General features: G+C 43.1%; 1 protein-coding gene across 1 annotated transcript; it reads left to right on the forward strand.

Annotated features, from left to right (window-relative positions):
* Positions 1–289: 289 nt before the first annotated feature.
* Positions 290–7297, forward strand: PFD1 (PREFOLDIN 1). The gene is made up of 6 exons (XM_048700430.2): positions 290–472; positions 547–600; positions 2920–3025; positions 6695–6701; positions 6809–6893; positions 6982–7297. Exons 1-6 carry the CDS (start codon positions 449–451, stop codon positions 7093–7095), a joined length of 390 nt encoding a protein of 129 aa, XP_048556387.1. The 5' UTR covers positions 290–448; the 3' UTR covers positions 7096–7297.
* The last annotated feature ends 6736 nt before the right edge of the window (positions 7298–14033 follow it).

The raw sequence follows: 14033 nt of genomic DNA on the forward strand, positions 1-14033 counted from the left end.
TTTTAGGGGCTACTTTTTTTAACAGATTTTTAGGGGCTACTTTACATTACTCCCTCCTTCCAAAAAAATTGTCTCAAATTTGTATTTTAAATGGATATATCTAGCATTAATTTTGTGATAGATACATCCATTTAAGAGATAAGCCTTTTCGAACGAAGGGAGTACCTATTGAAGATGTTCACCGGTCTTTTTTTTCTTCCAGAAAATCCGGAGAAGCTGGTCTTGACGCCGAAGTCGATCGAAAAGGTTGAGCGGGCCTTGTCCGGGCCGGGTAGCGAACGGGCCCAACCAGTCCCGTCATTTCCGAGCTCCAGGCTTCTCGTTTGGCCTGTGACCGGCCGACCCGAATAGCGCCGCCCGCCGTCGTCTCTCCACTCTCCGCGTGCCCCTCCTGTCTGTTGGAGTCGAGCTCGCTGTTAGGGTTCCCCATCTCACCAGATTCCCTTCCATGGCGGACGAACCCAACCGAGCGGTAAGTGCTAAGTTTTCTTGGCTGATCTCTGGGTGCCAACCTTCTAACTTGCACCCTTCTTTGCGCGGCGTCAGGCTTTCGTAGAGCTGCAGAGCCGGATGATCGAGACCACCGGGAAGATCAAACAGGTCAAAACCTATACCCTTGCTTTGTCTCATTATTATTCTAAATAAATAGCCTGATTAGTTCCGTCTTGGTCACGATGCGTACGCATGGGCATCTCATCTCCAAAGATTGTTGTTGTGTGTGTGTGTGTGTGTGTGGGGGGGGGGGGGGGGGGGGGGGGGTGGGGGAGGGGGGAGGGGGGGGGGGGTGGGGGAGGGGGGAGGGGGGTGGGGGTGGGGATGTTCGGTCTTACTATGTTCCGTTTGCTAGAAACCCCTTTCCTAGATTCGTGCGCTGGAATCTTGTACCCGTGCGGTATGCTTTTGGTGGTTATTCGAACAGCATTGCTGCCTGTTTCTAGATTGTGATTCTACCCAACAATGTTTGTATCATTGAGCCGACTCTTCAGTTTGCTCATTGACACTCACTACGATAAGCTTTCATACTGCATTAGATAGCCCCCCAGCAAATGTCTGTAATTGATTTTGATTTTATTGAGCTGGCTTTTCAGTTCGCTAAATGACACTTAATTCCATAGGCCATATTTCGCTGCATTAGCCAGCAGCAGCAGATGTTCATAATTCTACCTGATGTTCTTTGTATTTAAACTACTAAAAGCAATTGTGTTTCTGATGTATTGATTCTTGCAAAATTGGGTGCCTAACACTCCCTTTACATCAGAAATTGATTGATCAGTTGAATGTTTTGATAAAAAACAGAAAAATAGGGAAAACGTTTGATTATTTAGTTTTCCATACATATATGTAGTTCCACCGATGTATAATCATAATCTGCATCAGATCCTACCTTCATTATAATTAGTTGGCATTATATGTTGAGTTACTTCATTTCAAGTATAGCTGAGGAAATGATCATTTCGGAGAAAGGAATGGAAATATTTTGAGTTCTTGTGAGGGAACACAAATATTTCCTTACTCTGGATTCCGCTGGACCACATCTTTAATTTATTAAAAAGCTTTTTTGCTGTTTTGTTTAGCTAAGGATAATTTACGGTGATCTATTTCTTGTCATCTAGTTTTCACATTGCTTTCTTTGCTGTGATTAGCACTGGTGCATTTCTTGTTGTACTCTATTATGTGACATCCAGTACCCTGGCTAGAACAGAGGAGGACCAAAATTGTACATGGGCCATGGATTGTGAGATGATCTGTTTTTTCCTGAATGATATAATAATTGGTGTGGTATTCTTCTGTTTCTAGTCTAGACCCAGTATTTTTTGGCTTTTCGGGGTATATTACTGCAGGATTAATTGGTGCCAGACTGCCAGTGTATCGCTCAAAGCTGTATTGATTATCTTCTCCATTTTTAAAGGCTGAGCTATATTGTACATTGCTTGTAGAAATAATTCTTGTGTACATAAAGATAGTAAATGCCAACCTTAATGAGCATAATCTTTATTCAAGCGATGAATGATAAGTACTCCCTCCGTCCCATAATGTAAGACGTTTTTTGACACTACACTAGTGTTAAAAAACGTCTTACATTATAGGACGGAGGGAGTACCTTCCAACTGTCCTAACATATATATTTTACAGTATGTTCTAACTTTTACCTTAGAGCTTGTTTGGGACTGCTCTGCTCCTTAAAATTCAGCTCCCCTCCAGAAAATACAAGTCAAACGGGGTAGCTCCACGATATGCCGCTCTGCAAAAAAAACTAGAATCTGGGGTACAGCTCCCAATTTTTTATGAAGCTCTTTAGGGGGTGCTCCAAAAAACTCTAGAAGCTGGAGTTGTGGGGAAATTACCCACCGCTGCCACCAGTAAGTGGATACCCCTTCGTTTCTCCCCCCTTGTCCAATCAAATAGATCCTTTCCACCAAATTTCCCATTCTTGAAGCTGGAGCTAGATGGAAGCCAAACATTCTCTTTGCTGGTGCTACAGCTTCTGTATGAATCTGCTCCAAAGTGGATTTGATGGATTGAAACTGATTTTAATGAAGCGGAGCAGTCCCAAACAGGCCCTTAGTTTGAAACATCGGTGGAATAAGAAGTTGATAGATTTTGGATTGCTGAAATATATTTGAGCCATTATGCACACGCAATGTTATCACATTGTTTTAGTCTTTGTGCAATATGGGCATGCCATAAATAATGATAATATGAATCTTGTTATCTTATTGGGATTTTATTGAGTTGATGGCTATTTAGATTGCTGAAATAGATCATTTATGTTATCTTGTTGGGTTTCTTGCTCGGTGGTGGCTATCCTTGCAATGGGTGTCTCTGTCAGAAATTCCTCCAGTATCTCTAGCATATATACTTGTGCCCAAGATTCCCCGACCGATAACATTTATTACAACAGTTTTCTTCTTTCATCAGCTACAAACTCAGATGCGTTCTAAAGAGAGTGAAAAGAAGCGTGCGTATCTTACACTGGAGGAACTTAGCCAATTACCTGATGATACGAACACTTACAAGGCCATTGGTAAGAATTACTTTTCTTCTAATGGATGCATCGAAGCTATTTGTCATTTCTGCTCGAAATTTGTTGACCAATGCCTTTGCCAAATGTGTCCAAAACTGTACTTACTTAGATGTAGTGGAGAAAATATCCTGTGGTAACTGTCCTTAGATGCAGTGGAGAAAATACCCTGTGGTAACCAAGTTATGATGAAAAATTCCATGGAAACCACATTTGGAAGTTCTGAAATTGTAAAAAGAAAACAGCTTGTTAGGAGGAGATGCTCATGTGAAATTTCTAGTTCAAACTCATATCCATTCTGGAGGTATGTAAAAACAAGTTCATCTAGTGGTGTTTTACTATTCACCACTATTTTCTGAATTTGTTTCTATTAATACCTCCCAAATGAATTTGATTTTGAGCTTGAGATGTTACATGCTTATAGAAATTCACCTCCCCAACATACTTTGTGTTTTGATTTTTTTGGATACCTTTTACACTTTATGCTAATTTCAGGGGCTGATTTTTTTTCTCAGTCTATTTGTTGCCCTTTAACCCTGTTATGCCTGCGATTGGCGGGGTGCCCATTGTTTCCAGCCTCTGAAGCCCATTAACAATGGTTGTATGGCCCATTTGGGTGTCGCCTAAATAGATTACGCTTGCTGGATCAAATCTATAGCTAATTAGCCACCAGCAGTAAACATAAGCTAATCAGCCAGCATTTGCTAAAAGAAAAGGTAGTTAGCATCCATAGGCAGATCTCCAAGCTGCACCCAGCCTTGCACACATTTTAATTTGCTCTGTAGACACTTTATAATTCATCCTTTGAAGATTATCATAGAATAGTTGCACTTTGTTCTTGTACGTTATGGAGTATTGCAAGCTACCTGTAATCTACTCCCTCCGTTCCTAAATATAAGTCTTTTAAGAGATTTCAATATGGACTACATACGGATGTATATAGACATATTTTAGAGTGTAGATTCACTCATTTTGCTTCGTATGTAGTCCACATTGAAATCTCTAAAAGACTTATATTTAGGAATGGAGGGAGTATGTGCATAATTTCAATCTTGATCTTTTTATTTGTTTTCCTGCGTAGTTTGCTATTCTCTTTCTTTTCTGTCAGGGTAGAAATTACTCCCAAGATTTTTGCCTATTAGTGCCAAAGGCGCACCTTCGCGCCCGCCCGCAGGCAGTTTGCTAACAATTTCAGCTTCAAATAAATTGTTCTCTGAATAACTCCAGCGATCCAATCATTGCAAGCGCTGGGGCACCAACAAAATCCTCACTGGTGTTACCACGGGTAATTAGACGATATGTAAGCCAGGAAACACATATATACTGAGAGCAACAAATTCTTTTTGAGTTATATATAAGAGCAGTATAAAAACAAAGAGAAATCCTAACTGGGAAAATTACACGGAACAACTGAGCCAAGTTCACTTAGAAATTGAAACTAATACATGATACATCATTTTTTTTCTGCCATGGTAATATTATCAGTTCAGCATGATTATCAGTCTACAATTGCACCCAAACTTAGGAAAGTAAGACATGCCAGGAAGTAGTACAATACACTAATTTGGTAGAAGTTTGAACATAAAGTTGCGATTGTTAGGCTCCAGTGCTCCACAGGAGGCGGGTGGCTCTCTAAAATCTTCCAACCTGCTACCACTACCATAAAGGCAAATAGAACTGTGGAGAAGGCGTGAATCATCAGCTACTTGGTTAGGTCATGGCCGTGACATTTAATGCTATATTGCTGTGCTAACCACTCCTATGACACGTATGGCAATAGCAAACAAAGCAGGATTACATAACCAAAAGACTATAACAGGCATGAAAATGGGACCTGGCAGCACCACACACATCACTGATTCAATACATGGCACCTCTCTTAGACCAACCTAGCATGGACTTCTAAGAGTTCAGGTTCATCTGTTCACCTTTTCGACCAACCATGGATAAAGGTATTTACCTTCTTTCTTACTTAATCTTAAATTATTCAACAAAGTAGTTACTGGATGCTGCACTTACCTGATAATACCAAGTCTACCAGGTCAGATCTAGTGAACCTTCGTCCAAACCATGAAGCATAACAGGACCATTGACACAAGTATGCCATGTCATATACTGCACCCAGATATTCTGTATAGCAGGACAAGAATAGTTCACAGTTATACACCAGACAATTAGCTGTAAGTCTTACATAAATTCATGCAACAACGAGCGAACAAACCGGCAGCCCAAGAGCAACATTCAGCAGTGCATTTTTGTTAGTACCGGCATGAAGGTTAACATTGCCCTTGTTTGAGACTCTTCTATCTTCCCTGGTTCCAGCAGAACCTACACCAGAAGTAAAATTGTTTTATTCACTACTCAGCTTCCAACATGCTAGTGCTGAAACAAGAGAGCAGTTTTGAGTGGAAAACCCTGTGGTTAGCTGTCTATTGATAAACAAAAGCAGACTCTCATGCACATATATAATGAATCCATTTTTCCTGGTAAAAAATGATTTTTTCCCCACAATTCACAGGGGGAAGTACAACTAAAAAAATCACGGTCGTGGTGTAAAGGAAAATCAAACCGTGGAATAAGAGAACCAGCCAAACCACAGAATCGAACATCAGGCATAATTCTGGGCGGGCAAGTACGGAAGAAAAACATGCCAAAGAAGTACACCATTTTCGTCCCATATCTGAGGGATGGGGAAAAGAGGCAGGAGAGGAAGAACAAGGCAACAAAAAAAATGCCCTGAACTCACAGAGGAGAAACAAGGGACTCTGAGCCAGAGGGATATATTTCACCTGCATTCCAGAGAAAAGATCAAGCAAGCAAACAACAAACTTGGACAGAGAGCTAGGAATGCAGGAAGGGACGCCTGCGTAGCTTCATCTCGGAGAGGAGGATGCCCTCGTGCTTGTGGACCCATGGCGGCGCCGTGGCGTGCAGAGGTTGTCAGTGAGGATGCTGCCTAGATCCGCCTGTCAGCCGACGCGGCGTGGGAGGGATGACGGCAGCACAAGAGGAGAAGCCAGCTTATAAAAAAGTGACTAAGATTCCCACTAATTTCAGGCAGCTAAAAAGTAGGCAACCACAACTTTGAAACATGATTTTCATGTGGTTTCCACCCAGGTCGCAATACGAAGTACAGTGATGCTTTCATCATTTACTCTCTGGAATTAGCTGTCTTCGTAATTCAGCTGATAATATCATGAAGCGATGCACTAAAAAAATGTTGTGTTTCAGCTAAGTAGAGGAGTATGAATCTGCATCTTATTATTGCTAGCTAGAAATCGGTCCTTTTTTGCAATGATTGTAGTTTGTAGTTTATTTTCAATTTTTGTGTACTTGGAGAAGAAATTGGTGGACCTACCAGAATGGTGACAAGTGAATACGGGTGGTGTTTAATGTGAAAACTTTTGCTGTAGGTTTGTTAATTGTCATTGATCCATTGCTTGTCTTGCGTGATTAGCAGCCATTGCTATACTGGTTGAACATTGGCTTTCTGTTTGTGTACAAAACATTTCAGTTGGGTGACTAAATTTAGTTTATTAGTTTTCCTTTGCACACATTGGGTTGAATTTCATCATTGCACATCGAATGATGCAATTGCAATCATCCAATTTTGAATCGGATATAAATATGCATTGCTTCCTGCTGGTTTTGATGGTTTTTCATTGTTTACAGGTAAAGTGTAAGTAAATCTGGAAGATCAGCTTCTGCCAGGGGCCTGCTTACTGCTCTGCTCTTGTATGGTAACTGTATTTATAATATCATGTTTTTACATCGTTTTACTTGTAGGTTTATTTTGGAGCCGAGATCACTTATGGTAAATGAGCAAGAGAAAAAGCTAAATGATAGTGAGACTGCAATATCGTCGATGGAGGTATGCCTGCGAATGACCCTTGTTCTGTTGTGTCGAAATTTGAAGGGTAAAATGGATCCTCACTCACATTGGTTTTTATGATGGCTAGACTTCCAAGGAATATCTTGAGAAACAGTTGGGAGAAGTGGAGAACAACATTAGAGAGCTACTTCAGCAGGACCCTGGGCTTGCACGCCAGATTCTCTCAATGACTGTTCAGTGAGAGGTTGTTTCTGAATGTATCTCTAGATGGGATGTGTCAACAAGATTTGTGTTTTGCCCTGAGGAAGGGGAAGCCCCTTCTGTTATGAGCTTAACTGGAACTGGATTTGTGATGAGCTTACCTTCCAGCATCATATTGTGAAAAATATGACGTGAACAATCCATGCCTGAATGTCGTATGATGTTGAATTATCATTTATCTATATTGCGTGCGCTTTCCATGACAACAAGCTTAGAGCATCTCTAGCAGACCCCTTAAAAGGGGCGGACCCGTATAATTCTTGCAACTATACGGGTTTGACCCGTTTTTTTGCCAGAATAAAAACCGCATCCGCGGCCCGGCCTGTAAATAATTTACCGCGGCCCGCAAAAACTCTCACCGTACTGGTATATATGGGGTTTCACCGCTCGGATATGGGTTAAATCCTATCCGCCTCCATCGCGATTCCCCTCCTCCCCTTTGCATCCGCCGCGATTCCCCTCCTCTGCCCAATTTCTTGTCATCGGTGAGCTTGAAAAAGCCATGGATGGCTATGGCAGCTTCAGGATGAGGCGGAGCGTTGTCGCCGTGCCAGATCTGAAGCTGCGTGCAAGCGGGGCGTGCGGAGGTGGCTCAACCGCGGTAGCCGGCTGCTGCCGACGTTCGACCGACACGAGCTGGTCGAGTTGGAGCGCTAGCTCGCCCGCCACCGCCACGTCTCCTTCGGCTCTTCTGCCGTGAGGAGCTCGTCCGCGGGTGTCTCGAGCTCGCGGCTCACCCCGATGAAGAGAGAGCCGGAGGAACTCGGGCCGCGCGCCGTCAAGTTTGAGGCCGCCGCGTCGCGTGATCGGCCCTGAGGACTACCTCCCCCCGGGGCAGGAGGAGCACCTCGAGCGCATCGTCCTGGAGCGGTCAGCGAGGGAGCTGAAGTAGGCCAAAGAGCGCCACTGCCGTGAGCTCGAGTACGAGCACATGTTCCTCCAGACGGGCGTCGCGGCGTCGTAGGCGCACACGTCCAAGGAGGCAGACTTGCGCTTCATGAAGGCGGAGCAGGCGAAGTTCTTCATCGACTGCGACTCCTTTGACTCCGATTGAGCGCCGACGCTTCATGAAGGCGTAGCTCCGGCGAGCTTTTATGTAATATATCTATGCTGTGTACGAATGCTCTGCCCCTATGTGAAGAAGAATGATCTATGTTCTGGCGAGTTTTTTGCTTAAATTTCTCGCGTGAAACATGTTTTTTTTATTATAAATTTTACGTTTTTGGATACAGTTTCTGATCTGCCGTGGCGATTTTGAGCCTATATAGACGCCCCCACGCAATCTGTAAACCGAGTTTACAGTTTCGCAAAATAAGGGGTCTGCTAGAGATGCTTTTAAAGATTTTAGAAAATTGTTTTCTTGTTTTCAAAGTCTGAACAACTTTGTAGTTGAGGATGTCTTCTTTACGAGGGAGTCAGTTTTTCACCAGTGACATGCGTGACCTATACTTCCACTGATGTGAATGTAAAACCAAGAGTGTTTTTTGTCCAAAAGGATGTCTTTGTATACCGATGAATTATGCTTTCTCTGTATTGCATGTCTTGCAGCTATTACCAGTTAAGGGTGAAAGTTGTTAGAACAGGTTCCGATTGAAACATTTTTGGATCCAGTAATATAGGGTATGGCAAGAAAATTTTGACATCTTAACACAGTCCGACCCGAATCTGAGTCTGGTTGGTGGGATATGGTATTGCTAATATACAATGATACATGATAATCCACTTTCTCTAGCAAGATAATATGGCTTTAATATGTTTACCCAAATTATTAGCAAAGGTTTATAGACCACTGTAAAAGAGTGATTGGATTTTTCTTTTGAAAACATAATAACTTTATTCAATCGAAATAACGGATACATTGTTTAAGAAGAAGGGTACAATTTCATCAATGGCTCCTCAAACCAATCAACAGTATCAGAAAATCTAGCAAACCTGGCAAGTTTATGAGCTACTTTATTTGCCTCTCTATTACAATGTTCAAACTTGGACATAGAAAAATCACAAGCAATAAAATAACAATCATCAAAAATTGCCGCCGCCACTCCCACCGACCGTCCTTCATTATTCATAGTCTCGATGATCTCTAAGTTATCAGAATTGATGACAAGTCGATTACACCCCGCCCTTTGCGCCAGGGATAGCCCAAACCTGAGCGCTAGAGATTCCGCCATGAGAACGTCTGCACACCAGTCAATTTTCGAGCAGCCCCCTGCAATAAAATTTCCTTTGTCGTCCCTGAGAACCACTCCTGTCGTTCCCTTAAGAAGGTCATGATCAAAAGAAGCATCAACATTAAGTTTCACAAAGCCCACGGGGGGCCGACTCCAACCCCCCTCTTCATGGAAGCATTAGGAGAGGAAGCAATAACATAATTGGTCGTAAGAGCTTGAATCCCCATAGATATCTGTTTAGCATCTTGAATTTTCTCTTTGTGTACAAGTTTACGTCTTTCCCACCATAAATACCATGTCGTGATGACAATCATCTCACGCGTATTCTAGGTTCCGAAAATAGCTAAATCTTGGTTTGGCAATTGTAATAAGAATTTCAGGACAGCCTCACCAGCATAATCAACTTCACAAGCACTAGAAATAACTCCGTCCAAACCAAGTCTTCTCCACACGTCCTTAGCTTTCTGGCACTGGAACAACAAATATTTTGTATCTTCTTGCCCAGACGAACACGAAGGACAAATTGGCGAAGCTTTCATATGTCTATTGGCTAGTGTAACACGGCATGGGAGAGTGCCATGCAACACCCTCCAAATAAAATTTTTAACCTTTGCCGGACAAGATAAGTTCCAGATCTTATGCCAAATTGGGTTAAAGTTTATTCGTCCCAATCCGTTAGATCAACTAAGTTTCCTTCCATACTGGTGATTCCACTCAACGACATAGGCGGAGCGAACAGAAAAGATCCCATTCTTAGTGTAATTCCAATCAATAAAATCTGTCATGTCATATTGTGGGAGAGGGATCGCGAGGATCCGATTAGCATCAATGGGCCACAAAGTTTGATTAACGAGATCTTCATCCCAATTGTTTGAAGTGGGATCAATAAGGTCCGACACCTTTGACAACAAATGACCCCTCTTTGGAGTGATGACTTTCCTGGTAGCACAATTAGGAATCCAAGCATCGTCCCAAATATTAATGGACTGACCATTTCCAACTCGCCAAATGTAACCATTCTTCAAAGTACTAACTCCCGACATAATACTTTGCCATGTGAAAGAAGATCCCTTCTTAAGCTTTGCATTCAATAAGTCTCCATCAGCAAAATATTTGGCTCTCAATATCCTGGCACATAAAGAATTTGGGTTCTCAAGAAGGCGCCAAGCCTGTTTAGCCAGCAACACCAAGTTAAAACAATGGATATCACGAAATCCCATACCACCTTGGTTTTTTGGACACACATTTTCCACCATGCCATCCAATGCATCCTCCTATGGTTGTCGTCATCACCCCACCAAAAATGCGACATCGCGTCAGTTATTCCTTTACAATTTTTTTTAGGAATTTTGAAGATGGACATCGCATAGATAGGGATGGATTGGACAACAGACTTAAGAAGAATTTCCTTTCCCCATGTAGACAGTAATTTTTCCTTCCACCCGCTAATTTTCATGACGACGCGATCGATCAAATGCTGAAAACAATCGGACTTATCTACGCCCACATTTGCTGGCAAAACCAGATACTTGTCATTGAGAGCCTCGATCATGATGTTCAAGATTGAGCAAATTTGTTCCCTGGTGTCCACTCTCGTATTCAGGCTGAAAAAAATGCTAGACTTATCAACGCTCACCATTTGTCCCGAGGCAACACAGTACAAGTCCAGGATAGCTTTCAAAGTCTCCGCGTTGCAAAGATTCGCCTTCATGAGGGTCAATGAGTCATCAGCAAAGAGAAGGTTAGTAATAGAGGGGGCCTCTCTACACACTTTTATTCCAGAAAAATTATCATTCTCCCCCGCATGCGCCAAAAGAGCGGTAAGACCTTCCGTACATAATAAGAAGAGGTAGGGAGATAAAGGATCTCCTTGTCTTAAGCCTCTCGTAGGCTTGAATCTCTCACTCTCTTCATTATTAATCCGGACCTTGTATTCGACAGTGGAGACGCACTGCATAATAAGGTTAACCCATCTCTCCTGAAATCCAAGTTTCAACATAATTCCCTTCAAAAAAGGCTACTCAACCCGATCATAAGCCTTATGCATATCAAGTTTGATAGCGCATGAACCCTCCTTTCCATCTCTCTTTTTCTTAATCGGATGAAAACTCTCAGAGGCAACTAAAACATTATCTGTAATCATTCTTCCAGGTACAAAAGCACTCTGAGTCGGGCTGATAATATCAGGCATAAATCTCTTTAAGCGCGTTGCTAACATTTTGGAGATAATCTTATACACCACATTACATAAGCTAATAGGTCTAAATTGAGTTACCTTCTCGGGTGAATTGACCTTTGGAATCATCACAATTGCAGTATCATTCCATCCCTCGGGGATAGCGCAATAGTTCACCGCTTTCAAGACTTCATCAACCAAATCATCCCCAAGCATAGGCCAAAATCTTTTATAAAAAATAGCATGAAGCCCATCTGGCCCAGGTGCTTTTAAATCGCCAATATCAAAAAGTGCCTTTCGAACATCATCAACAGTGTAAGGGGCGAGAAGGGCATCATTCATCTCCATGGTCACTCTTCTTCGCACAAGAGATAACACATCCTTGTTTGGTTGAATAACATCCGCAGTGAAGAGATTTGAGAAATAACTCACAATATGATTCTTTAGTTCTATACCTTCCCGCCACACTCCGGTGTTATCCAGAAGTTTTTTAATGTTATTTCTTTTTTTCCTAGCCGTCGCTACATTATGAAAAAATGATGTATTGCGGTCTCCGTGCAATAAGTAGTTAGCTCTCCCTCTCTGTAACCAGAAAATTTCTTCCTGATCCAACAAATTCTCTATGAGGACTAAAATTTCCTTTTGCCTCGACCGGGACTCCCCACTAATAGGGCCACATTTCAACCTTTCAAGCTCCTTTTTAGCTTATTTATTCTCTTTTTAGGGCCCTTCAAAATATCGCGGTCCCAGGTGTGTAAGTCATCGTGCATCGCCTTAGTCCGAGCGGCTAGAGATGGGCCGATACCCGCCAATTTTGCTTTTTCCCAAGCAGTCTTCACAATTTGCTCCACTGTGTCTTCTTTTAGCCATCTCGCTTCAAATTTTTTCACACAGCCGCTCGGACAATTAAAGAGATTACTATCAAAATAATCAGTATTAAGAACTAAAGGACGATGGTCAGAGTGTACATGATCCCCATTGATAACCGCAACACGTGGGAACTTCCTTGCCCACTACACATTACATACAACTTTGTCCAGCCTTTCTCTAATGTCCCCTCTTCTCCAAGTGAAAGAATCCCCAATACAGCCCATATCAGCCAAGTTACAATCACTCAAACAGTTCCTAAAGTCTTGCATCATTACATTCGGTCGAGCATTGCCCCCTTCTTTTTCACTAGAGTAGAGGATTTCATTAAAATCTCCAATAACCACCCAAGGATAAACATCATTGGAATGTAATTGGCGAAGGTCAGCCCAAGATAAATGTTTTTCGTACCATGTTGGGTTACCATAGAAGCCCGTAAAACGCCACTCCACAGATTCATCATTCATAAACATAACATCAATGAAATGGGACGACAAATAGTTCAACTCGACTTTATTCTCTTTTTGATAAAAAAGTACAAGACCACCAGACTTTCCATCACTTTCATCTAAAAACATGGAATTAAAGCCTAAATTACAACGTAGCTCGTCAGCTTTATTTTTATTCAAGTGCGACTCTGAAATAAAAATTAAATCCGCACAGGTCCGGCCATGGAGCTCCAGAAACTCCTGAACTGCCGTGGAAGAGAGCATTCCACGACAGTTCCAACTAATGGCTTTCATTTCTCCCGGCGGTCCTCCTGACCGGAGGCCGCCGAAGCACTATCTGCACCTTTCTTCTCTCCAACAAACTCCCTTCTTCCCTCTACATAATCCTCCTCTTTCTCCTCTAACTCCTTCGCAACATGAGAGGTCACTCCATCCTCACCCCAAACCTTTTCAACCCGACCCCCACAAACCCTCTTACAACATGCATTCACATCCCTAGTCAGGAACAGATCGTTACTCTCCAGGCTAGCATTCTCAAAAGAAAAGTTGATATCACTACCCGTATGCAGTGCATAACTAGGAGCGCCTCTCCTTTTACCTATGCCTAGACCAAATGTATTCTCATCTCCCCTGTTGCTATTGTGACCCTGGACCTGAGTCCTATCCCCCTCCCTAGCCATTCTTTTCCAGTTAGCTTTTACATTCCCCTGCACAACCACCTTAGGAGCAGAGAAAATAAAAACAGGAGCACCTTGTGGAGTCATCCGAGTTCCCGACCCCTCGCCAACAGGCGCATCCACAGGAGACACCTCAACAGCCCCCACGCCCCGACCCTCCTGACCCAGGCAGGGGCTGAAAAGAGCAGAGGAGGCAGGTACCAGACCCCGACCCTTCTGGCCGGGGTTCAAGCCTTCAGAGGTGATGGAGTCCTTTCCCACTCGGTTTACCCGGGCGAGCACAGCTTGATGAAGAGCAGCAATTGATGCGGGGCTCAAGCCTTGTTGACTGAGCGCCCCAGTAGCAGTGGCCGGGTGTGACGAAGGGGCGAACGACCCCCCCTTGGAAGGTCCCTCCAGTAACAGCCCGGAAGGCACACCTTCCAGACAAGGCGAAGGTGTTGATGAAATAGGAAGCAGATGATTGGAGGAGCCCCCAATAGAGGAAGGTAGCGTTGGTGCCAGCCCCGGCACCACACTCGCGCCGTCCTGCATAACAAGATCAGAAAACTCCGTCATGTAATTCACCGTTACCACCA

The sequence above is a fragment of the Triticum urartu genome, chromosome 2A (assembly GCF_056163025.1).
Source record: "Triticum urartu cultivar PI428250 chromosome 2A, HENAU_Tu73, whole genome shotgun sequence".
Lineage (NCBI taxonomy): Eukaryota > Viridiplantae > Streptophyta > Magnoliopsida > Poales > Poaceae > Triticum > Triticum urartu.